At 38.9% G+C, this 26,507-nt stretch overlaps 1 protein-coding gene across 7 annotated transcripts; it reads right to left on the bottom strand.

The window, feature by feature from the left end:
• Positions 1-154: 154 nt before the first annotated feature.
• Positions 155-25,629, bottom strand: OGA (O-GlcNAcase). Of its 7 annotated transcripts, none has more exons than XM_057737191.1 (16): positions 25,358-25,629; positions 20,744-20,795; positions 20,212-20,309; positions 18,591-18,721; positions 17,295-17,466; positions 16,009-16,107; positions 15,012-15,296; positions 12,726-12,884; positions 11,652-12,265; positions 11,081-11,255; positions 7,689-7,774; positions 6,619-6,723; positions 5,837-5,922; positions 5,367-5,559; positions 3,542-3,701; positions 155-2,294 (listed from the first exon to the last, which is right to left on the bottom strand). In XM_057737191.1, exons 2-16 carry the CDS (start codon positions 20,770-20,772, stop codon positions 2,158-2,160), a joined length of 2,529 nt encoding a protein of 842 aa, XP_057593174.1. In that variant the 5' UTR covers positions 20,773-20,795; positions 25,358-25,629; the 3' UTR covers positions 155-2,157. The 7 variants fall into 7 exon arrangements, 5 of the variants coding, with proteins under 5 accessions (XP_057593174.1, XP_057593173.1, XP_057593172.1 ...); XM_057737190.1 differs by having other exon boundaries at positions 25,362-25,629; XM_057737189.1 differs by lacking the exon at positions 25,358-25,629 and adding an exon at positions 24,369-25,016.
• Positions 25,630-26,507: the final 878 nt, after the last annotated feature.

The following is a 26,507-nucleotide window of genomic DNA, read 5'->3' as shown; positions in this document are numbered from 1 at the left end:
TTTTACTGGAGATAGAAGTGGGAGAGAACTGCCTTTAAGATACAGTCCCTAACCTGGAACAGCTGTGGAGAGGACGAATACTTGCTTGGGAATGCAAGGGCAGGAGAAAAAGTAGGAAGCAGAAACAGGAAGGTTTACACAGTACACGACCACACACATTCACTTCAAGTTTTATTTTGCCTCTTGTATGGTCTTCAGATAGTTTTACAGTTCGTTTTCTACAGGAACTGAGCTGTGATCTAACAATGAAATATCATCCAACCATAATAAATAGTCATAACCATAGAAGATAGCATAGCATTTAACGATCCTAGAGGCCTGGACATCTGTTTCATAGTTATTAGCTCCGTGACCAGAGGACCAGCCAAACTGATTATTAAAAGCCAAGATAAAGCTGCAAGCAAACTTGCTAAAAATCCTGATTCCACAGGATGATGACCATGGAATCCTCCAGATAAAATGCTAGAATTGTCCACTAGTGTACAAAATGTACTTAAAGAGAAAATCAAATGACATAAAGCCGTTTTAAACAATATCTTGTAGAGATCTTCCCTTCATCTCAGCCCTTGAAAACGCAAACTTGGTTCCAACTGTCCAACATACCTTACATATCCTATCAGTTGCAGGTTTCTAACCCTGAATGTGAAGAGGCCCCCTTCGTTCATCTCACCCATTCAGTGCACACTCACAGGCTTTGGTTGAAAGTCACTAGGTAGCACTAGGTGCAATGCTTTAAAAGACTCTCTTTTCAAAGCCCACACTGATGGAAATCTATGAAAGAAAATATGTTTTAAATTTCCTTCTCCTTAACCCTCTATCCTCTCAGCTCAAAGTTATACTACTGATACAAAACTGCAGGAAAGCAAAATAACAAAATAGTTATGAATCTATGGAGAAGCCAGCCAGCCATGATGAAAAAATTCCTGCAGAGATTACCCGCTAGCCTCATGCTCAGAACCCTTAAAGACACCAAATCTAAATTAAAATACTTGAAGCTTTCAGAACCTGTGGTTAAAGGAAAGAGAAAAGGGTAACCATAAGTCATTGGTTAAAGTGTGCTCATTCTTTTAAAAATTAGATACAAACATGCAAGAACTAAAGACTCGGATTTAATAAAACCAGTAGTAACAGGTCTTGAAATTAAAGGACAACTGACCTATGGGCAAATGGGATCAATCAGTCCCTGAATCCTACTTGCCAGAAGTCAAAACATTTCACATGCTGACCTGTATTGAGGTTAATTTCCAGAAGTGACTGCACTTTGTAACATTAAGTCCTATGAAGTTAGGCTCTCGTACCCAAAGTGGTCATGGCCTAGCCCTAGGCGGGAGGCACTTCAAAAATAATAAAACTTCTAAAAAAACAAAGACAAAAGTAAAGAAAATCCACTTTCCACTGATTTACATTATTCAAAGTGCCATCCTGAACCGCACCCTTTCATTTTCAAAAGGAAAATTACAAAAACAGTAAACACAAAGCATAGTCAGGTTACAGCTAGTTTATATACAAAAAAATTTACAAGTTTGTCACTTTTAGGCTTTTGCCACAAACAACTGCACATTTGTCCCTACGAAGCACAACATGCCTGAACCAATGGTCATTACAAGAGACAACTGGTCAAGGCTTTACAAAAAGCAGAAAAACCGCCCAAACTGAAATCGTTTATTCAGCTTAAACTATGCCATAACCATCCCACTTGGACTCTCCATTCTGAAGCCTCTGAAACCAAATCTTTCTCATCTTTGCCATGTCCCCAAAGAATGAGGTACATTTCATTCAATAAGCCGAGGAGGATGACAAATGATTTTGATTACTCTTAGGTGAGAAATGCAACCACACTGGATGCAGAAAACAGTGCTGACTACATTTATTGAAGACCCCCTCCCTATAAGCCCATGTAAGAGGTCTCGGCACCTAACACAAGACCCAATAAGAAGGCCCACATCTCTTGCATACAGGATTTGCAGCAATACTATCTTCTTCCAGCCAGTGAGTAGTCTCTAAGTATGATGAGTGAGTTTTACATAGTCCTCTTGGTTTCCAATCTGAATTGGCCGATTTGTTGCCGCTCCAGAGGCTGAGCTGTATGAAGATCCCAACCACCACCCACCAGGTGAAGTTAAGAAACTTTCCGACAGTTCACAGTGCCAACAAATATCACAGGCTCCGACCAAGTATAACCACATCCTTTGGAAATCCTTCCATTTTTGCAATTTCAAAACAGCCTAACTTGCTGTAAAATTCCAAAATTCTTTTATCATCAGGTCTCACTTCACAGAAAGCCCCTCGGGAGCCTAAGGGGAAAAAAAAAAATCAAAACGTGTCAATTAGTAGAATTATAAACATGTTTTGTGATTAATCTTTAATATATTTCAAACAGATCATAGTAGGAGCTTATCTATACCAGCCCCTAAATTTCATACAATTTTTAAAATTTATATTAAAAGTCAATGAATATTAATATTCATCAATATTGCAGTGATGACTATCTTAAAGTGACAGTTAAGTAGCTTTAATATGGTGATTCTTTCACAATGTATTTCAAGTCATCAAATTGTACACCTTAAATACATGCAATTCTTCATTGTCAAATATACTTCAAAAAAAAAAAATCTTTTTTTTTTGAATGGCGAGTAAAACTCCTCCCCAGAAAGAAAATCTTTTGGCAAAGAAGTTGTAAGAAACCTCAGGGCAAAGGATACCTCTGTTGAATGTTACTATATATATATATATATACACACACACACACACACATACACACAGTACCTCTGAGGGACCCACAGGGCAGAGCCTATTCCAGCCTATGTGACAAGCCAATACAACCAGAATGTGTTTTACATGTTAAAGACATACCTCATACACCTGCATGATTCAGTTCCAAGCACAACACTGAGAATTATACTTTATTCAGAGTTGTTTAAATTATCCCACAAAGGCGACTCCACTGAATCAAATGATATAAAGATGCAACAAAAGTACACCCTCACGCATCAAGAACCCTCTGAGCGCTCAACAAACTGCCCATTTTTGTATTGCCAAAGGCTAAAAAGTTTTGTTTTTTACAGTTTTAAAAGGTTGTTTAAAAAAAGAACATGCCACAGAACACTGTATGTTGCCTTTTAAAGCCCAGAATACTCAATATCTGGCCCTTTACAAAAAACATTTTTCATACACTAATGTACAGTATTTTCGAAGGTTTAAGTAATAAACCCCAAAAACATCAGCAATTCTGCATTCCTAAATGAAGTCTTCCCAAGGTTCACTTAATTTTCAACTATCATTTATAAGTCTCCTAGCAAAATAAACACAACTTCATGTGCTCACTTCTCATTTAGTTGGGGCTCAAAATAAGCATTCATAGTGTAAACGAGCAGCATTTTTCAATGACTAATACACATGCAATTCATACAGCACTAATTCAGAAGCAAAACAATAAATGGTGGAGAAGGGAATGTAAATTCACTTCTCTCCTTTTATCCTAAAACTAGAGTCCTGTCCCCACCCAGCCCAAACACCAGCAAATCCACAAATACACACTCACCATTAGCCTTCAGTGAAGACAGGAGGCAAGCCATCATGCTTTTAGCTACACTTGGATCAGTTACTTTTTTGTGAATATCCATCTTTATCAGAGAAGGGAAGTTGGCAAGGAAAGTTTCTGGCAACACTTCCTGCTCTTCATGGAAACTCAACATTATTTTCTATAAAAAGCAGGGAGAATCTCTTGACTTTCAGTAGCTACTCATTATGAATCCATATATCCCAACTAAAGAACTCAGTAACAGGAAAAGGAAAGCAACATTCAACTCTTCTGGTAATTATAAAATTACCACATACAGAATTAATTAGCTTGTAATTCTAGTTGAAGCGTTTTCATTTAAAAAGTTTGTCTAAATGTAATGTGGTATACTAGATCAGATCCTGGAACAGATAAAGGACATTAGTGGAAAAACTGGTAAGGAAGGGGAGTTTATAGTAATATACGAAAGTTGGTTTCTTAAACTAGGACAAATGTAGAAAATGGGTGAAGGGTATACTGGAACTCTGTATTATCTTTGTAACTTTTGACATTAAATTATTTAAAATAAAAAATTTTTTAAGTTTGTATTGCTTGCACAAAAATGTGAATATACTTAATGCTACTGAACTGTACACTAAAATATGGTGTAAACTTTATGTAAATATATAATTACATAGTAAATTTTATGTTATGTATACTTTACCACAGTTTTTTTTTTAAATAAATTCATTTATTTATTTATTTTATTGGCTGTGTTGGGTCTTTTTTGCTGTGTGCAGGCTTTCTTTTAGTTGCGGTGGGTGGGGGCTATTCTTCGTTGTGGTGTGTGGGCTCCTCATTGCTGTGGCTTCTGTTGTTGCGGAGCACGGGCTCTAGGCACATGGGCTCAATAGTTGTGGCTCACGGGCTCTAGAGTGCAGGCTCAATTGTTGTGGTGCACAAGCTTAGTTGCTCCGCGGCATGTGGGATCTTCCTGGAGCAGGGATCGAACCCGTGTCCCCTGCATTAGCAGGCGGATTCTTAACCACTGTGCCACCTAGGAAGCCCTTTACCACAATTTTTACAAAAAAGTTTATAATAGACACACTGGTTCTTATTCACAGGTTCCTATGCTGACAGCTGTCAGATATGGAAAAGCAACACATCAACAGCTCAAACACCAGCATGCTACGTCATGTCGATGTAATCCCAAGTAAGGGAGCCTACTGCAACCCAGCCCCTTATTACACAGCCATCTGGTTAGGGGCAAAAAAGTGAAAAAATAGTAATAAACTATAGAGAGAATGTGAGTACACTGGTGTGGGGGAGAGGGGTAGAGAATTTCAGAAAAGGGGAAGAGAAGCAATATAGAAGAAAAAAGACAATGTCACAAATATGAGTCCAAGTATATTCTCTGAAAGCATTTATTGAGCAAAAAAATTATCAAGAAGAAGCTATTTTTAAAGTTCATTCCTATTATTTTTTAATTACCATGAGAAATGCATTACTGAGAAAGTAAGTTAGCTTCCTCAGCATGCAAATGAGAGATTTTTATTACCTAAACTTGCCCTGAGTACCCAAAGAAGAGACCATAACATCCTTAAGATTGGTGCTTCAAAACAGAAAGGGAAAAAGAAGATTCTTTGTCTACACTGTACTTAGAACGTAATACAACAACGCTTCCAAATCAAGAAGTGTAGGGAACAGTGAAAATACCATGCTAATAAGAATAAGCCCTAAGAATTCTTCTCTGTGAGAAATTTAGAAAGCACTGGGATTTTAAGATACATCTCCTTGCTTTTTTATTTTAGTAAGTACTTTATTTTCTAAAAAATTACCATTGTATAATTCTAAATCTGTGTATTACCTCAGCCTCAGAGAGTTCTTTGTCACCATTTGGTTTGGTATACTTCTCCTGCATGAAGGGAATCCAGGAAATTTTACATTTTTTAATGAAGGGGGTCACATCTACAGTGCCCAGCGCATAACCACATATGCCATCTTCATCTTCTAGGACAAAACAGTAATCCAGGCTGAGGGAAAGGAGCCCTCCTACTAACCTGCTCACAAGAAAAGAGACCAGAGTGAGTTGTTACTAACACAAAACTTTAGAATTCAGTGATATAAGGCCCAATACACTCAAATGACAATGCATGGAAACTACATTTGATATAAATGCAAACTGGAAACACACATATTAATACTCAGATTTTATTACAACTAAAGTAAAACTTCTAAAAAACTGTATTTCTAGTCATCACCTCCCCTCAACCTGATAAACCTGGCTATGAAATATCTACTCCCAAATCCAACAAATCTGAATACTTCATCACATACTTATCTCCAATAAGGTCAGGTTGACTTTGAAAAGGTAAACCAACGCCATCGTCATACATTTCTCTGCAAATCTTGTACACGGAAGCCTGAAAATATAATCTAGTTAAGCAACACATCAAGAAAAATGCCAACAGAATTTAACAACAATATGACTCATAAGTCAGAATGGACTTCTAGAAGAGGGAGTAACAAAATATTTGGCTTGTCATAAATATCACCTCTGCTTTGTTAAACAAAGATTTATTTATTGAATCATATTTGTAAAGCCAGTAGAAAACAGCATGGTTATATTAACAGAGAGAATTGCTCTGCAAGGGATAGTTTTAGGCAGTAAGTAGTGGATTCAAAATCCAGCAAACTATGAGGCTGAGTCTCTCGCAGTTTTCTATACAACCAAAATGTTTAAAACATGTGACTGTCTGTAAGCAGGCTTGTTTTTTTCTGTAGCTGATTATCAACAACCTGTAGGCACTTCACAACTGAAAACTTGTAGAAAATATACTGGAGAAAATCAGCTGAGAACAACATATCATTCAGATATTGCTTAGCAACTCCAATTCTGAATACATTTCATCTGATTTGTTAAAGAATTGAGCAGAAGATGTTGAGTCTAAACTCCTTAGGCTCTTCCTTAAACATCCTGTGTTCAATGTTTTAGTAAAGCTTTCTCCATCTAAAGTTTGTGTTTTAAGACACAAAAATGATTCTTTTAACCACGAAGGTCAAAGGAAAGGATTAAGTGTCACCATAATCATACAGCAAGTTGGCAGGTAGACAATTACCTCATCTTTAGGAAAATATGGTCTGATAGTATAAACTTTGGAGGTAGGAGTCAGTGGGGGTGGTTGAAAAAAGAGGTCATTTGCCCCATCAATTGGCAGCAAACGCTGTGGGAAGAAAAAAAGGGAGATGGATTAGTATTGGGAAGATATCTACTTCTTTTAACGAGTGTGCACTGCAGATTACCAATTTAACATTAACTGGCTACTGCAGGCAGACCTAAAGAAGAGGGGTGCACTATGCTTTACTAACATAAACACCTCTTTGCTGGGGGAGGGGAGTGCTTTTCTGAATAGAAATTACCCAAACTGAGTTATATAGCTTTAGTGGCATACTACTGGGGATTTAAATTTACAGTTAAAAAAACAAAAAAAAATCTATTCCAATTATGACAAATCTATGTTTTAAACCAATCTTATATAGACCATCTCTCTACTAAAAGATGGCAGAACAGAATGTCAGGAGGAGAGGTTTGGTCTGAAGAGGGTTATCTGTCCAGGAGACGCTTTATCCCCAAAGCAATGCGCTTCAGTTTGCTGTGCGCAGCAGAGCACCTGTTGGGGGGAGAAAAGTAGAGCACCTGAAAAGTCCATGAACAAATTCCAACACCAAAAAAACTTTCTATTTTGTTCAAATTTTCATTCCTGGACTATTCTTTCAAGTACAAGTTTTACTTATAAAATAATTGGGAAATGTCCCAAAGCCCTTCCACCATTCACTTGCATAATTATTTATCCTTTTTGCTCATGGAGTTTCCACTGGCAGACAAGCATGCGCGCATTGTGCATTGCGGGCGCAGATTAAAATGCTGTGCGACCTGCAAAGAAACAATGTGAAGTGTATACCTAGAGCCGCTGCGCTTCGCAGGCGCGGGGGGGAATTGCCAGCATCTCCTTCAGAAATTACTGTGAAAGAGGAGGAAAATTTGGTTTAAAATCCAGCTATGTAACTAAATTGAATTTGGGACTAGAAAGCCTTCGGCAGACCAATCCTTCCAGCCATCTGATGCGCAACATAAGGTTTCTCATAAAACAAAGAAAACGTCAATTCAGTTGTGAATTCATATTGATACCTGGAACTCTCCTGCTAGACCACCTCTAAAGGCCCAGGGTTCTTGGTCTCCAATTAAGAACTGTGCTGAAGAATGACTACGACACCCTGTTGAGATCAGATCCAAGCGGAGAACGTTACGAGAAAGGGGATTTCCTGGGGTCTCAAACGTCCAACAAACTAACAAACACTTGTGGAAATAGCTCTCTAACAATAATAATCCAGGGTTTCAGGACAAGGCTGTGATAATAATTTTTTAAAATTTGTAATGAAATTTCAATACTGATGTTCCTTCCTCTAATTAATAAATAATCACTGTTCTAGTGAAAGAGTTCTACCCTTTCTTAAATTATTGGAAGGAAAGTGTCAAGTTTGTCTGGGTCATGTTTATATATTTCCGAGGTACAGCTATAAGAATCAAGGCAGCTGCTTATCTGTAGCAAAATTACAGTAACTTTAAAGTTAAACGAAGTGAGATTGATGAGACATTTTATTATCACAGCCCATGAAGGAATTAAACTTGTCTGAAGTCACATTTTACATTTTGAGGAAGGGTATGGGGAAGGGAAAAGGGGAAAACGGGTCAATCTTGTCAGAAAACTAAGGTCAGCAGAATAAGTAAAAGAAATTATTCAGTAAGTTGACAATGAAACACAAGTACTTTTTTTTTCTGACAAGGACAATCCAAATTCAGACTTGTAACAATACCAGTCTGACAGATTCTGAGAACTATGGAGAGCCAACTGATGCTCCTAATTTGTCCAGAGCTAAAAAATACTTTTCTTAAAAGTATGACAGTATCTGGCTCCCCTGATCAACCATCATAATCTTTGCAGTGCCCTCAGCTCATCCATGGAATGGCAGGCTTTGAGGTCCAAAAGGCAGAATTTAAGGTCACCACTTAACCAACTCCATAGGCAATAACAGAAGCTAATAATAAGAGACAATTGAAAGACAATTTGGAGGCCAAATCAAAATCACCTGCCTAGTCTTCTGACAAGATAAAGCAGCGCAATATAGTTCTTTTCCAATTGAAGACAGCATTCTACCTCCTGTTCAAGTTAACAGTCTCATCAGTACAATATATAGTGTGCTAGTCAGACAGTCCCAAAGCAAACCAATTTTTTTGTTGACAATTCAGGCCCATTAAGAGACTATATCCAGGGTTGTCATTTTTCAGGGGTAGGGGTACTAAAAAATGAATATATAATGTAATACTTGTAAAATAAATATGAAATAGGGTCAAAATTTAGGTTACGAAAGATAACCTGCCCCATTTCATAGCTCAGTGTAAATTTACACTGCAGGAAAAAACTATACGTCTCAAACTTTAAGATCAGCCAATTTCCCCTACCCCCTACTTTGAGACTACAACATAACTAGCACTTCCAACTATTACAATAAAAAGCTGCATGTACGAAGAGCTGTATAAATGAAAACATGGTTAATGCCTCAGTCGCTGCGCAAACGTGACTTCAGTTCATGCCTACTGCCCTTAAGTCTACCTGTGCTACCTCACAGAACCTTTTAATTTAAACTAATTAATCATGACGCGCTGTGAACATCTGCCGCTGTCCATCCAATAGTAGTAGAACTTGTGCTGAGGATTCTCCCATCTGTACACAATGGGGAAGAAGATAATAGAAGTCGTTAGTAATCAAAAGTACTGCATAGCCACATTCTTTAAAGGACTGAATGCCAGCTGGACTGGAGACTGGAGGAAAACAAAGGGTCTAATCAGTAACTCCCTGCTATTACTATAGAACCATGAAAATATTCTCTGTCATGGGCTGTTGTAAAGCTATGTGGATACCAGGATGATTACTTAAAACTTCTAAGATGCTCTGACCTTGAGACTGTGCAACAGCTATATACAATTTGGGAAAGCTGCCCCCATAACTGCACAGTACAGAGGTAAAGCTTGAGAGGAAAAAGCAGCAATACTGTATATAATCAAGAATTTTTAATAATTCTTGAATTATAAGCTGAGTATCAAATATTTCAAGCAAAACTTTCTCAAACTCAATAATCTGGATTGCAGGCTGGAAATTTAAGACTTCAATCCCTATAAAGGTTATATTATATCCCCCCTGGCCAAAAGCCAGGGGGGCAAATGCCATCATCCAACAATCAATATAGAGGTTTTTCCTGAGCCTAAGGGCAGACCTGTATCACAGAGAAGAGGTTATCTTTGGAGCCTTTTAACAAGAGGTCAAAATTCTCCTACCTGTTGTGCTACGTATATAGGAACCCAAAGTTATCTATTTTCTTCTTTCCCAATTTATTTTTTTATCTTTTATTTTTGGCCATGCCCCAAGGCTTGCGGGTAGTGCCGAGACTAGGGATCAAACCCGTGCCCCCTGCGGCAAGCTCAAAGTCCTAACCAATGCAATTCCATCTATTTTCAAATTAACAACGAGAGGCTCTATTTTAGTTGCTAATTAGTTGTATCACAGGAAAAAAAACTTTTCTATTTAAGGGTCCAAAAGTAAATAGGCAGAAGGTGAGGAATCTCCTTGCTACTACTCCTGATACTCTAAGCTCACACTTCTATTTCACAACCAAGACTATGTAACCCATCATAGTATTTGTGACTACTATGAAAACTATGACATGTCAGTTAGCCTTGCTGCCTGCTGTGTGCTATGCATAATAAGTCCATTACATATTCCTTATAGCTGGGTTGAAAACCTGGAAACGAAATAAGATCCCTGGAGAAACTTGGCCATGCTGGTGCTTTTTACCAAGTTTGAGAATAAAAACAAAAACAAAAAAACAAACCACTGTTTTCAAAAGAGAATTCCATTTAACGAAACAGAGTTTTCAGGGGATTGCAATTTTTATCCCCTGCTAAAACCAATTACTTGGTAGAGGGATAAAGAAAAAGCCCTGTAAAATAATACCAAGTAGCACCAGAATAGCCTACCACTAAAGCTCGCATGCGCACAGGGCTGGGAGGATGGCTTCCTCTTTCCAGGCCCCTTAGGTCATTTCAGCAATTGTTCTGTTAAACACAGCATTAATGTTATCAAGACACAGCAAGCAGCAGAGAGCTTACAGAGTCACAATTCATAGCGTCTCATCTCCAAATCACATAAAAGTGGTATGCATGGTTCCATCCAGAAAGCATTCAGTCAGAGCAAGTTAAAGTCAGTACTTTCTAACACATTTTCAAGATATTTATGGTGAATTAGCCCAAGGGAGAAAAATCAACATGCTCGATATATTTACTGAGGCTTGCATCTCAAATCTGTAACAATGGCTACATCTTTGAAATCTAGGTAAAGAATTCAAACACAGTTGGAAATTTGCCAATTCCCTAAATGTTTTTCTCCCTGTGGGATAATGTCTTTTTTTTTTTTTTTTTTTTACAGGACAATATATCTGAGAAGAGATTATTCCTGGTGTACCTACCTAACCATTGTACAAAAGACTTCACCATAGACATTATACTCTTGATATCCCACACATAGGAGTACATGTCATAAAGGATTGTCCTGTTGGCACAATTGGAGAGCCGAGTAAACATTCCCATCACTAGTCCGCACATCTCTTCAAACTTGGCTGCTCGTGACCGCCATTCTTCAATCTATTGCAGATCAATAAAAATACTCAAAAAATAGAAAGTTTAACAATATAATCTATAACACAGTTATAAACTAAGCTGTTTATGTTATCAGGTACCTACAAATTTATCCTAAACATTAAAGAATCAACAGGCTTAAACTTTTAAAAGATGAGCAATAAAAAAGTTTGTGTCTCCCCAAACTGACAAATATTCCTAAAATAATCAACTTTGACTTTCCTTCATTCCTAACTACTAAAAGTCAAACTATGGAACTGTATGTATCAGATTCAGCAGAGTCCACACGTACTTTACAGAACACATTCTAAGATGCGGTCAATTCTCATTTAAGACCTCCTCCGTATCATCAGCATGGGGACCCATCCAGGCCAGAGAAGCAGGTAAATTAAGCATACTCACTTTCTCAGAGTCTTTTCCTTTGCAATTGACACTGACAACACTGCTATTTGCTCGAAGCCACTGGAACTCCCGCAACATCTGTGCTCCTTTGGGTCCATGCTCATAAGGAAGGTAAAACAGGTCAGCAAGTAACTGCAAATCCTCCAGAGTCACTGGTTCTGCTGTGTACAAAGGCTTTTCGTTTGGACCAGGAACAAACTGCTCCTTGTTTGTCTGTTCATCAGTCTGCATAGGAGCAATATCACTAATGCAATCTTCCTGCATAGACATCTCTGGGGATTTTGATTCAGCTATGCTCTCTTTATCAGTGTCCATTGGTTTCAATTCCTCTGCCATTTTAGCTTCAACGATTTCAGTTAGTATTTGACTGTCATTCTTGTGGTCTGTTTCTTCCTGTTTTTCCACTACCATGTCCATGGGTTCCTCATCTGGCTGTTTCTTTTCTTCATCCTTGGTCAGAGCTGTAGGCTCACCACTCAAGGCTGCTCCCTGGCTCATAATGGGCTCCTGGTAAACAGTTGTAACTACAGTTGTGGCATTTAAAGAGGGTGCTGCAACTAGAGGAGTCCCATCAACTACACTTGCTTTAGCCCCACTGTGTGCAACTTGCCTACCTATAAAAACAAATTGCCAGAAAGATAATCAGAATTAGAAACAGAACAAATTAGATCTAGAGAAATGTTTTCTTCTTATCATATCTCTAACTATAAGCCTCAATTTGAGATTCCAATTTGAGCCCCGAGAAAAGTGCAATTTCTCTAAACCACTAGGCAGGTGGGGAAGGGAAGAGAGGAGGGGAAACACAGATCATAAACATGCCAACACCTATTATTTTCTTCTCTTTTGAAGATGTGTGTTTACAACTATTTCAGAAAAAGATATTTTAAAAACAAATTAGCAGTACATCAAAATAAAAGCTATCTAAGACCAAAAGTAAAATTTAAAAAACCTTATTCTCTAGATTCCTATATTTCATTTTGCTTGGCAGGCCTATAAGAAGACACATCACAAATGTTCTTTACTTCCTGTCTCAAACAATGTGATACAACCCCTTACAAAGAAGGCCAAACTCACTGCTGTACTGATGAGGTACGCCAAATTCCTGCAACCATTCTGTTAAAGCTAACTTCAGAGCCATCTGTGGACTATAGAGTACATCAGTTTCTATATCTTCATCACTGCCTTCATTTTCTAACTTTATCTGGATCGATACAGTACTGTCTTCGCTATCAGCTGCAAAAAAGGGAAAGAACACAAAAGCAGTTTTGATTACAAAACACTAATTGTTACTGTAAAACCAGAGAAGCAAACTGGAACAAAAACAATCCTTAAGCATAACAGTGCAAACACAACCAAGACCCTTCACTGAACCACTTCACCTAGAACAGTCATCTAAATGCATTGCTAAATGTAAAATTCCAACTGAAATAATAAACATTTTTTTTTTTTGCCATGCCGCATGGCATGTGGGATCTTAGTTTCCTGACCAGGGATCAAACCTGTGCCCCCTGCAATGGAAGCATGGAGTCTTAACTACTGGACCACCAAGTAAGTCCCAATAAACATTAATTTTAGAATCAGTGGACAAGTCAGTCATAAATGTCCAATGATTATCAATTATTGGGAACGCAAGATTAAAAGCACTGTACTTCCCGTAAAGAAAACATTCCCTACCTTTCAGGGGCTTATAACTTAAAAGGACAAATAATTATGAAAAAATAATGGACAAATTAATAAATGCATTGAGGGGAGAAGAGAAAATTGACAGCCCACATACAAGCACAGATAAGCAAATAATGAAGAACCCAAAGAGTGGTAGACAAAATTAACTCTGACTTCTCTTTGGCTTGGTATTCAAAACCCACTATTCTTAGCTTTCCTTCTTATTTCCCTGTACAGAGCCCAATCTGGCTAATGTCCCCTAGTCCTTAATGTGCTTCACGCTCTGCTTTAAAAGAGGTAGATGCTAATAGCCATGTATACAGAGAGGACTGAGATTGTATCCCTAACTCTGTGCTTTTTACTGAGGAGAGGGGGTCACAATGACTAAGCCTTGAAGGGAAGCATTAATCAATCAACAGAACTGGAAGTAGGGGTACAGAACTGAGAAACAGAACACAACTTTCAACTGCATACCACCAGGCATCATTATGTGACATTTCAAAACCCCACAATTGGGTCAAAATTCAGATAACTTGAAATTTTCAGTGTCTAGTGTTTTCATCTCTAGCCCACCAACCTTTTAATGTTCAGCAGACCTCACTCATACTTTGACCCAGTGTAAGTATCTTCTCTACGAAATCATTTACCACCACTTTTGCTTAGCAGAAGTAATCACTCCCTCCTCTCCTCTGTGTTCCCCCTGCACTTAGTAGATAACTATCTCATCACTTATCATTCTATAATATAGTTGCCTATCTACTTTATCTAACACCAGACTAAATTCTTCGAAAGTAGGGACTATTTGGGAATTCCACAGTGGTCCCGCCTTCCAATGCAGGGCACATGAGTTGAATAAACAACTAGTCAGCATTCTCTTACTTGGAACTCAATTAAGAATTTTTCATAAATAAAAATCAGTAAGCCAATGTCTAAAATGAGAATATGTTTCATAAATGTAAGCTGAATCAAAATTATATATTAAATAACTCAGATAAGAATACCTAGTCATCTAAAATACACCATTTAATAAAGGCACCTGAAAACACAAATTCAATCAGAATTAGTCAAGGGTTAACAGGAACACTAAAAGACTACTTCACCTAGTTACTCAGACTTGAAAGGCTAAGTCACATTTTAAAAACAAAGAACTGGAACTTCCTAGGTGGCGCAGTGATTTAGAATCCACCTGCCAACGCAGGGGACAGTCTGAGCCCACACGTGCAGCAACTAAAGCCCGTGTGCCACTACTGAGCCTGCGCTCTAGAGCCCATGAGCCACAACTATTAAGCCCGTGTGCTGCAACTACTGAAGCCCACGTGCCTAGAGCCTGTGCTCCACAACAAAAGAAGCCACGGCAATGAGGAGCCCACGCACCACAACGGAGAGTAGCCCCTGCTTGCTGCAACAAGAGAAAGCCTGTGTGCTGCAACGAAGACCCATCGCAGCCAATAAACAAATAAAATAAATAAATTTTAAAAATAAATAAATAAAAACAAAGAACTGAGGCCAAGAAGTTATAGTAACTTGCCCACAGCCATTCCACACAGTCCTTTTTCTATCATATACATCTCATTCAGGACTAAACAACATGTTTAAAAAATCCTCTTAAATCTTGATGGCAAAAGAATACATACCTGCCAATGGTTCTAGTTAACCCCAACTCTCCTCCCAAGGTCAAGAATTAAGTCATCTACTTACTCATCACTACATCTTTCCTCACTCCATTCATGTTTGATTTGTACCAGGTGGCAAGGGTGTGGATAGCAACATAGTTGGCTTCAAATTCACAATTTGGATTAGTCAAGACTCCTTTTAACCTCGGGATGAGTTCTGTGGATCTTCCTTTGTATGGGCCCAGAAACAGTCTCTTCTGATCATAATCATTAGCATGAATGTTATCCCAGATTACTGGAGCTCTCTTAATAATCTTAGAAACCTCTTCAATGGACTCTACTGGAATTTCTTTAGAAACAACTTTGGGACCTAGAAATAATGACCACCATTTATTAAAAGATGCTCATACACTGTTCTTCAAAATATACTGCATGTAATTTTTTATTTCCCTTGTTATATTTTCCAACAATTTTTCTTTTTAAAATAACACAGCAACATGTCCTTTTACTCAGCTTTATTCCCCTCACCCAATATTTCCTCAGATCAGATTCCTAGAAACAAAATTAGTGGTTAAAAGGTAGGAATACTTAAGGTTTGGGCAAGTTTCCTCAAAGTGATACATTAGTAAGAAACAAATTTCCATGTAAACAATTTTTTTCCATTACAATACAATATATCCTCAATTAGACAAACTCAAATTAACCTAAACCCTGGGAGGGTGTCTGCCCTTAATTCTTGGAATGAAAGTTAATACAGCCCATTGATTACTAGCTGTCAATCTAGCATTACAGCTTTCATTTTATAAAATACAAGATTCTCGTAGTGCTGGGATCAATACAGGTTAGCCCAATCCCTACAAATCTATTATTTATCAGTCACTGATATTCACACTCACTGCAAAATCCTCAAAGATGTTCTTAATACCAAGTGAAGAATGTATACTTTGCAAAAGAAAGAAAATTAGTAACAAAATGTTCTGGTTATGGCTCATCTTTTTAAAAGTATCCAATTAACCAGAACAACCAATTTCCCTAGGTCCTAGTTAATTAAATGTTTTACTGTATAAATCTTTAAGACTTACCTGTCCAAAGCACCTCAATTCCAGGTAGGAGCTTTTCACCCACAGTCCTTAAATAAGGAGACTGAGACACATTTGGATAACAGAAAGTGCCACAATATTCTGAATGTAAGGGGAAAAATTAATCAGTAAAACAGTCAGAAGTGAAATGGCCATGAGTTTCTGAATGGGGATAAAATTGTCTACCAATTTTAAATTATTTTCACCCAAATGACAAAAAGGCCTCCATGTCATGTCCCAAAAGAAGTAAACTCAAGTGGCAGTTCACTTAAGAATCAACTTATTAAAAAAAAAAATCAATTAGTAAAATCTGATAGTCTTCCTCCAGTAGTAGGACAGATCAATCTTTATGGTCCTACGGTCACTACAAATACAAGTTTACTAAAGAAATAATTAGAATTTTATAGCATATTCTACATAGTTCCAAACTGCCTACACTTCTCAGTTACAATCAGAAGCCAAATAGACTGGACTGACAATATCATAATAGAAAGAATGCAAAATTATGCTCCTGGCTATCAGTACTCAACTACAACTGATTATAATTTGCAATGAATTAAGTAATTGCCAAGTATGATCTTATTAAACATTATTTGGATATTCATGTAGTACCAGACCACTGAGATAAGGTTCATGGCTCACAATACTCTAAGACAGACATACACGCAGTTAAATAAATTCAGTCTAAAATTATTTCTTAGAACTTATTTAACTCTTCCTGAACAAGAAGTCAAGCCTGGGGAAGTTTTCTAATAGACTGAATTTTGAGAGGCAAAAAAAGGGGAAAAACATTTTCAATGGAAGGAACCAGGGAGAGATGGGGGGGGGAGGGGGGAGGAAAAGGGGGAAAATTACTAAGCTTTCTATGCTGACTATTGGAAGTAAGAGCCCAGATGGGAGTGGGAGGGATGAAAAGGGATACAGATGTGCAAGGGCAGAAAAAAGGAACAAGTAGGAGGAAATGAGAAGTGACTAAGTTAAAAGCAATGTAAATTTGCTTTTTTCTAGTTCTCATTTTCATAATACTATCCCCTCCTCTAATTCTAAAAAAGTAACACTCATATACTTCCAGTACCAAAAAATACATAAATCCTTTTGCCTATTCAGTTGTCATTTACTAATCCCTAAAGTTTCTCCAATTGAAGATCTGGAGAAATATCTCCTAGAAAAAGAATTCCTACCTGTATATACAAAAGGGAGAGGGGACAACACAATAAAGCCCATACACGGTCTTTTTGAAAGTTATATAGTTCAAGACTAGTTAAATATAAAGCTATTATATACAATACCTGTGGGACAGAAGAGGAAAGTTTCTGGCTCTCCTAGGTACTGATAAATTTCATTTGTGATGGAGACCTGGGCATGAGCAAAAGAACTGAATACCTCTTTGTCAGCTGCACACATATTATGGTCAATATCATCAAAAAGCAAGGCAAACGACCTGCATCCAAACTGAGAAACCTAGGAAAAGAAAAAAAAACAAGATGGTTTACCAGCTCATCTTAAAGAGTAAAAATACAGGATTTCAAATGTTAAAGTACATACTGAACAGTTCAGGCAAATATTTTCCTCAGTAAAATGTTCAATGCCAAACCACTGCCTTTATATTTTCTATGTTAAACAGCTAGACAGTTTTGGGACCTATTTTTTCATTTGGGTTTGAATGCAATATGCCAATATGTCTAACAAAGCTTCTATAATGTGGCTTATCCTTCTATCTCTTTCACTGCTGACTAAGGAAAACCAAACAGGAGAAAAAAAAGAAAAAATGAAAGATAAACTCTAAGACATGAAAAACCCAGGTTACCTGTTCTAGTCAAGATACACTGATGCTAATTCATTTCTTTGCACATAAACCTAAGCCACCAATCAGAAACACCAACATAGCAGGATATGATCAAATAGGGAAATAACCTCTTAAAAGCTTATTCACAGAAATTTAACTACTTTATTTTTTTTTTTTGCCACACCGTGCAGCATGTAGGATACACATATAAAACTGCACACTTACTTCACCAAAAAAAGATGTGCAGCTTTTATGTTAAGTAGAATTTAGATTACAATCAGGTTCACCAACAGCTTACATGTTTACCTAGTTTTTCTTCTCATTTTGGGAAACTAGCCAATCATTTCCAGACTGAATTACATCTCTTGTCCATATAACTGAATGAACCCTATTTCTGTAACCTCAGTCAAAAATTGAGTTGAGCACCCAACAGCATACAGAGTTTTTGGAAATGTGACTCTGGACCACTCAGAATCACCTGGAATCTGAGGTAAGTCTCCACCTCAAGTTTATACTAAGACTCTCTGGGAATGGATCCTTTTAAGCATCTTTTCTAAGCATTCTTTTAAGGCAGTTCTTACGCAAACTGAACTTAAGAAGCAACCGGTACCTCCAGTAAAGCTCTTCTGACTCACTTTAGAAAATATTCCTCTTATCAAAAGGGTTAAAGTAAAAATTTGTTCAGAAACAAAGAAATACTATGAATCTGGTTTCCTTATTACATCATAAAAGCAACTCAGAAAACTTTTAGTTCCACGTACTGATTCAGGGAAAAATAATAACAAAGTAAGGAAATTACCTGGTCCAGTTTGCGCTTCAATGTAGATACTTCCTTGGGGTTAGAAAAGGTAATATCCAATCCAGGTGAGATAGCATAGATGAACTCTATCTCATATTCCCGTGCAGCAGAGATGAGAGTCATAAGTTGCTCTAAAGAACAGAATCCATGATTTTAGAAAGCAGCACAAAAATCTAAAAGGGGCTTCTCCTTTCAACTGTAGGTTATTTTCTCCAATTTTCAATGAGTAAAGAAAAAAAAAGTCTTAAATTTTACAAAACTGTCACGTCCAATGTGACAATACATAATGGCACAAACCTAGTATGATTTAATGTCGCCCTGAAGTTAATAAAAGCATTCTTTTCCTTTCATTGCCATTTCTCAAAAATACTGAATTAAGCATCAATTCTCTTACTGAATACAAAACATTTTTATTTCCTATAGTATTTGAGAGATATGTTTTTGTTTTTGCTGTCTCTGTACAACTGGAATTCCTAAATAAATAAATTTACATATAACTTTTACAATTTGATAGAAAAGAAAAATGTATTCTTAAGAACCAAGGTTAAGTGACGGCCTTAACAATCTTGACATCTTTGTTAACTACAAGAAAAGCATTCATCAGAGTTTTAAGTCTCTAAAATGTGATAAACAATTTTCTGAAGTAAACTGAAATACTATTTCATACCACAGGATTTATCTTTAAATAACTTTCAGTGGTATCTAAAGACAGTCATTTGACTATATTTTGATCACATTAAATTTAATTACCAGCATCACCAGAAAATAATCAAGTTGAAGACACATTTAAGTTATATAGAGTAGTAAACAACAAAACTAGATGGGAGTTTTAATTGCTTTTCATAATTTAAGTAAACTTTCTGCCTTCACTGCTTTGGCTGGGCTCTGTAACCAAGTATCTTGTTAGCTACTATTTAATTCCAGGTATGAAAATGTTCCCCCATTCATTCAAGTCCCCAAAGAAAAGCACCATTTGTCTAATTTACTCATTTATGAATTTTACGTAACTAACTCAATATAAGAACACATGTAGCAAGGATCGTTTGGGATGGCTTTTCACTTTACTATAGGCCTGCACTAGGATGAGGTCCTTCTTTACTTTAAACACAGGACCAGTAGCAGTAATCTAGTGGTCAAGACCAAGCCATTCTTGAGCCTGAATCAAAAGGATCAGGAGTACTAACCCTGTCTTTATTTAAAATTTTGGTTATTTTGTTCATGGATTTTTTGCATTAGTTCTGGTTTAAAAAATGGATAATAAAGTATTATTTATCTGATTACTGATTTTTTGTTGGAGTCCTTTAAAATTTGCACCTCACTTGCCTTGCCCTAGGCCTAGTCCTGCTTCAACATCTCTTTGTCCAATGACCCACTATTTAGTCGTTAAAAAGCACAATTTATGACGACAGAACAGTGGAGGACAGGTGGAGTCAGACTGGCACACCCATGAATCACCCGATGGCTGCACGTTGTTATATGGTAACACACACAGTTACCATATAAAAGAAAACTACCTACAAAGTGAAATTACCTACCTACTTAGTTCTTGTACAACTACACTTAAAATACAGCTGTTTTCTTCACATACTCTAAATTTACGGATTAAAAAGAAAAAGATTACCAGCTTCCTCCACTGAATACATCTCTCGCCAAAACATCCTATGTTTGTAGTCATCTTTTGGAGCATACAAATATGTATTTAATTCCCATTTCTGGAGCCTTAAGAGGAAAGAAAATTACATGTATATAAACAGGCAGTATGTATAACCTGTACATCTCAATTTTTTTTCCTTTTCTTGGAGCAACTCCATCTTTTAAAAAGCTAATATTCTGGGGCCATAGCTTTTAACCTTTTTGTAACTCACTGGAGTTGTAAAAAAATTAAATATTATAAGGAATGTCAACATAATAAACAGCCTTAAATAAAAATATAACAGCTCTGAGTGAGGCAGGTAAGCCCAAAATCCATACAGCTTTCCCAGGAAAGTGTCAGAACTGGCCCATGTGAAGAAGAGCAAAAAGACCAAGGTAAAATAACTTCTGCAACTGAGAAATCATCAAACTGCACCTGGCATATTCAGTGTTAGTATTTCCTCAAACAAAAGTAAACGTTAACTGTTTAAGACTCTCCTTCACGTAATAAAAGAAATTACCTTCTAAAGAGTTCTTTTCTCTGTTCCATAACCCATGGTCTTCCATAAAATCCTAGATTCAAAGTAAGAATGCAATTACTGAGAAAATCAGGTTACAATACATACAATACAATGCCACTTTATAAAAAATATGTACACTATGCAAAAATCTGAAGGATGTTTAGTAAAACATTAAGGTGTTTGGGGGTGATATTATAAAGTGATTTTAATTCCCTTTTTGCTTAGGTAAATTTTCTGATTCTTCTACCGTGAACACACTACTTATGTGATAAAGTTATCTAAAAATAACTAAACATCATCTCTTTCCAGTGCTAAAAAAGACCAAACATGTTTAAATCTAAACTTTTAAAAAGATTATCTTAATCTTACAGTAGGGAAAGCAAAGTAACCCCAAACTGCTAACAATAACAATTACTACCTAGGAGGGAAGTGAAACTGCTTTTAGAGGGGGAAGGGGAGAAAACAAGGTAGGAAAAAAATCAGGAACAGAATTAGAAAAGAATCTGACCCAATTTTATGATGGCTTTTTTTCTTTTTTTTTTGGTTCCTGAAATTATAAAAGGGACCCAAAAAATGCCTTCAACTACACTCACAACAAATTCAACATTGGAACTGACCCAAACAGGAAAACTCTCAAGCAATTTCCACAGCAAATGTTTGAGCAACCGAAAATTCAAGATCGTGACTCACTCCAGAGTATCCCAGATGGGGACAAAGCAATAGCAATGCACATTGCAGAAAACAAACCTGCAGACTGATGACTTAAGTAGTGGTATAAGCACCAAACTGGTATTTGTAGCTGTGGCATGTGCTAATCACACCTTACAGCTTGCCCAAGCTTTATTTTCCACCTGTCTCAGTCTAATCATCTGCAAAAGATAAGGACAACCTCTCAGGAGCATTATGAAGATGGTTCAAACTGTGTTTTGAACACAACATGCTCCTTACACACACACATACACAGTTTAAGAGACTAACTCAAAACCAAAATTTCTCAACAGTAATAGGCTCCACTTTAGACAGAATGATCACTCTGCACCACAAAGACAGTGACAGACCAAAGAAAAATTCATTACATACCATTATATGAAACTGTAGCACTTTCAATCTGGACAACTCAGTGGTTACTCTCTTACAGCTGATTTAAAACATTAGGTGAATTTTACAAGTCTTTATAGCTTTCCTACAACACTTTACATTATCATTTTTCTTTTAAAGAAGTAGGCATTAAACTTTCCTTCAGAGCTGCTTCAACATTAAAGAACAAACAAAAAGCCCATTTTTCAAATGTCTAACATTTCAATCTTCAGAAACCCTAACTTTGCTCTTTGAGAGTACGGTTCACGGTTTTAGTTAATTGGCACCACAAAGAGGAAGCAGTGCTGTTAAAATCAACAAAGGTTTGTCCGTAGAATTTGCAACACTATTCTCTTCATTAAAGTGAACCCTATTGGAGGGGGAGGATGGGGGGGAGTCGGGGGGGGGGCGGATGGGGGGGACTGGGGGGGGGAGTCGAGGGAGGCAGGGAATACGGGGATATGTGTATAAAAACAGATGATTGAACCTGGTGTACCCCCCCAAAAAATAAAAAAAAAAAAGATGACTGAACTTGGTGTACCCCCCCCCCAAAAAAATAAATAAAATTAAAAATTTAAAAAAAAAAACCATTCTTCACTAAAGGAAGAAAAAAAAAATAAAGCGAACCCTAAGATGAACTAGGGACTTTGGTGATTATGATGTGTAAGTGCAGTTCACTCTTGGTTAAAAAAAAAAAATCTTAAAAAAAAAAAAGAACACTCAGGGTAGACGTTTTTGGCAAAACTTTTGTTTCACTTTTATATATGTATACATATTATATATGTGTGCTGGATTGTGATGTAAACTGTACTTTTTAGATCAAAAAAGTTTGCTGACCACCGTAGTTAAATTATACTGTCAAATAAAAGCACAAATTAACCTCAAAAATAAATAAAATCAACAAAAGTTTGTGAGGGAAACAAAAGCAAAACAAACACCAAAAAAAATCAGGTGCTCAGTCACCAAGGAAATATACTAAGGAACGGGAAGGAGAAAAGACAACAGGTAAGACAATTCTAAGTAGCCTAGTTGCTTTTTAATACTGTTCTGAAAAACCAACCACCTGATCTAAACCACAACTAGCTTTTCTCCACAATTACTGAAGGTGTAAGGGACAGGAAAGTTTCCTTACATTCACTCTAGTCTAGCTCTAAAATTTCTAATTCCCTAGCACACTCCTTTCCCACCCTCCACCCCAAGAACTTAGATAACAAAATACAGATTCTTTTCCGAGAATCTCCATACAGATTCTAGCCCTACAGATACATCACTGGACAAGTAAAACAAAGCAATATTTTCAGAAACATTGACTGCAGTGAAATATATAGGTAGTTTTCCATTCTGTTCTCGGCAACATTCTGCAGCACAGCTAACTTGGCTTAACCATCTCATTCCTTACGGTAGCTGCCAATTACTCTGTTCTCTGCTACAATTAATCTTTATCTAAAATACCATAACCACCACCCATCTTTCAAATGAATACTCCGTACGTGCCAAAGCTCTCGACCAAGGGGACAATCCTTTCCTTTTCCACACTTTTCCGGTTTTTTTTTTTAATAAAGACCACTTATTTTTTACAATGTTACCCCTGTGCACATCACATATAGGAGAGAACTAATAAAGTATACAGCTAGGAAACCCTGAGTCAGCCAAAATACTTCAGAAAGTTCAAATACATGCTGTACTCCAAGAAAAAGCAATAATGAAACTAATTCATTCTTCCATAGAATGCAGAGCCGAACATTTAGTCATTACATTCACAAACTGTGATACAATCTTTCGGTCATCTTCCCCAACCACCAAAAAAAATCCATCATTCCTTTTAAATAGAAATGGGAACGGAAGAAGTGAGAAGGGAATTTTTAAACCTCTTCTGCAGTCACTATATTAAAATTCCACACCTCAGATACTACTAAAATCAAAGCTTTATTCCTCAAAAGGCAAGGCACAGCAATTGACAAAGGGCAATTTTTCTAGGCTGCAAATGAATCTTCGAAGCGTGGGGGGTTGGGGACTGGCCAACAAACAAACAAACACACCTCTAAGCAAAAAGGAATGTGTAAAACTACAGGCCAAGAGTGCTTCCCTTCACTCCAGGAATACAACCAGCACACCAGTATGGATAGTCTTTTTTCCCAAAGGGTGGGGACAACAGCACTATACACGTCTTTTCATCTGAACACAAAACACCCTAGGAAATAAGATACCAAGGTACAAAGACGTAAAACTCGGAGCCTAAGACTAGACTCCTTACACCGCCTCCACTGGAGCAAGCCTGGCTCGCAGCCCAAGGCGGGTGGGGTCAGGCTTGTTAATAGCCAGAGGGGAATTCAACGCCGTTAGAGAACTTGAGAAAAGACTTGCCCACCCTCTCGCCTCTTTCCTCCTTTCAACCGGGTCAAATTTCAGTCCCAAGGGAATAACCCCCTTTTGGACTCCCCGCCCCGCCCCCCCCCCCCCCCCCCCGGCCAGATAGGAAAGAACGTTTTACTACTGGGGTGGAGCGGGAGGGAGGACGCTCTTGCCCAGCCCGCGCCACCGCGCTCACCTTCCACCACGCCACATAGGAACCTCCGAGCCCCTCCTGCCGCCCCTGCCACCGCTGCTCCCCCGGCCCCGGCTGGGTTGTCTTCTCCAGGGGCTGGAGCTGCCTGCGACTCCAACGATGCCCCCGCGGAGGCGGCAGGGTTGGAGTTGAGCTCGCTCTCCCGCTCCTCCAGCGCCGCCTGGCTCTCCTTCTGCACCATCCTCCTGCCCCCGGCCGCCACCGCCTCTGCAGGTCCTCCTCGGCCTCCGTCCGCTGGGCCGCCGGCCCGGAGCCCTAGAGACGGCCTCGGCTCCAAGCGCGCGCCCTCCTGCTCCCTCCCCTCCCCCTCTGCCCTTCCCCCTCCCTCTCCGCAGGGACCTGAATGCCCGGATGAGAAGGGCGGCGGCACCGGCGCAAGCCCTTTGTCAGCCGCAGCCTCAGCCTCGGGGGGGAGCCGGAAACCCAAGCGGAAAGCGAGGCTGTGATCTCTCGTTCCCTGGAGGCAGACGGCCAAGCCTCCTTTTCTCGTTCTCAGCTTCTGTTGCCCTTGCGATAATCCTACTTCTCCCGCTGCCTCCTCCCGAAGCCCCTGGGTCTCAGCCGCTGCCTCTACCGCCCGCTTCCTGTTTATCCGCACTGCGCCTGCGCCGGAGACCGGCTCAGACCGGTCCCCTCAGCCCGGCTCCCCCGCCTTCTTTTGGGCCAGCCTATTGAGCTTCATTCGGTAGGGGGAAGTAGAACAGAAAAGACACGAAAAGCGGAAGGTAATGAAGGCACTGGAATGTACCACTTATGCTCGCCACCCTCCAGGACGAACCAGTCTCCCTGGAACGGACCATTACCCCACCCGAAGAAGGGGAGAATGGGAGGAGGCTGGAGCGGGTTGGGGCATTAGGGATGTGGATGGGGCGGGCAGGCCGAGGTGGGTGAAAAAGAGAGCTGTTTACTCTCTCAATGCGCAGGCGCGGAAACCAAGCCTCTAGTTCTTAAAGAGATAGGAAGAAACTGACCTACTTTCTATTAAGATTCTTCTAACAGGTTGGTTCATTATATCAGTCCGACCGAGGCTTGGTTCTGTGAAGACAGCACTCCAAGAAGCTCAGCTTACTCCTCTGCCTTGAAACATTTCCCCCTACCTCCAGCTTGGTGCTAACCGCTTTTAAAAACGAAGTCATTCCTTCATTCAGCAGACGCCTATTGAGCTTGCCTCGCGCTGGTCTCTTGGGTCACTATGAGCTCACAGCATGGTGGTGCAGACTAGCGAGTACACACACAATACCCACACGGTGTACCCAAGTGTGTATGAGCTCAGAGGAGGGACCGACCTCACCTTCCTTCGGGGAGAGGCGGCGGCCATGGCTTCACTTTCGAGCTGAGTCATAAAGGATAAATAGGAGTTAGCCAGATTGAGTAGGGGGGAAGAGAGGAGAGCACTCTAGGCAAGTAGAATAGAGTACAAATGTAGGAAGGGGTGAAAAGAACTGGCCTGTTTGGCAATGGTGAGTGTGAAGTGTGTGTAAGGGAGCAGTGAGACCCGTTGGGCTTCAGCATAAACATCATTTCCTTGGGGAAGCCTTCCCTGACCCCTTGGGTCCCCTTGCTATTTGTTCTCAGGGCTCCATTTGGTTCTTTTGGCTACATGTGAGGTATAAATGTGAAATAAGCATCTCAGTCTCATTCTGATTATTAATGAGACTTAGCATTGTTCATTTACACTTCAATCTCATGTTAGACTCCTCCAGCAGTAGCCCAACTTGTAGCTCCACGGCCTTTTATAGTCCCTCCTCTTTTTAGTCCTGGAGTGTTAGGATGGCGGTTAGGAGCACGTATCTTCCTAGGGGATCTCCAGTGATGACAGTTGGGGGCCATAGCAGCTTCACTGGATATTGTGGTCCTTTGGGGGATTTGGGAGCTGCCATTCCAGCTGACCCCAGCTCTCAGTCATGACACTTTGCTTCACACTCTACACTGTGGCAACAGCTAGCAAGTCATCAGTCACAATTTCATCTACTCTCCATAGTCAACACTCTGGAGTCTGTGACCCAGACAAGATCCATCTTCCATATCTGTACTTCTCAAACTTGAAGGGCAATTCTTGCTACACACTTTCTCTCCATACCACACTTCTAGCCCCCAAGAACCTACAACAGGAACCAGAGC

Source organism: Hippopotamus amphibius, chromosome 5 (genome assembly GCF_030028045.1).
Source record: "Hippopotamus amphibius kiboko isolate mHipAmp2 chromosome 5, mHipAmp2.hap2, whole genome shotgun sequence".
NCBI lineage: Eukaryota > Metazoa > Chordata > Mammalia > Artiodactyla > Hippopotamidae > Hippopotamus > Hippopotamus amphibius.
This window is presented reverse-complemented; position numbering and strand designations above follow the sequence as displayed.

Excerpts from the sequence above, each read along its gene's own strand:
- OGA (XM_057737189.1), bottom strand. The coding sequence starts at position 24,567 with ATGGTGCAGAAGGAGAGCCAGGCGGCGCTGGAGGAGCGGGAGAGCGAG. Across the intron at positions 18,722-20,211 it reads GTATTCAGTGGAGGAAGCTG|AGCAACTTATGACTCTCATC; the intron begins GTAATCTTTTTC and ends TCTGTTCTTTAG. Across the intron at positions 5,923-6,618 it reads CATATTTTCCTAAAGATGAG|GCTTCCGTGTACAAGATTTG; the intron begins GTAATTGTCTAC and ends TTATATTTTCAG.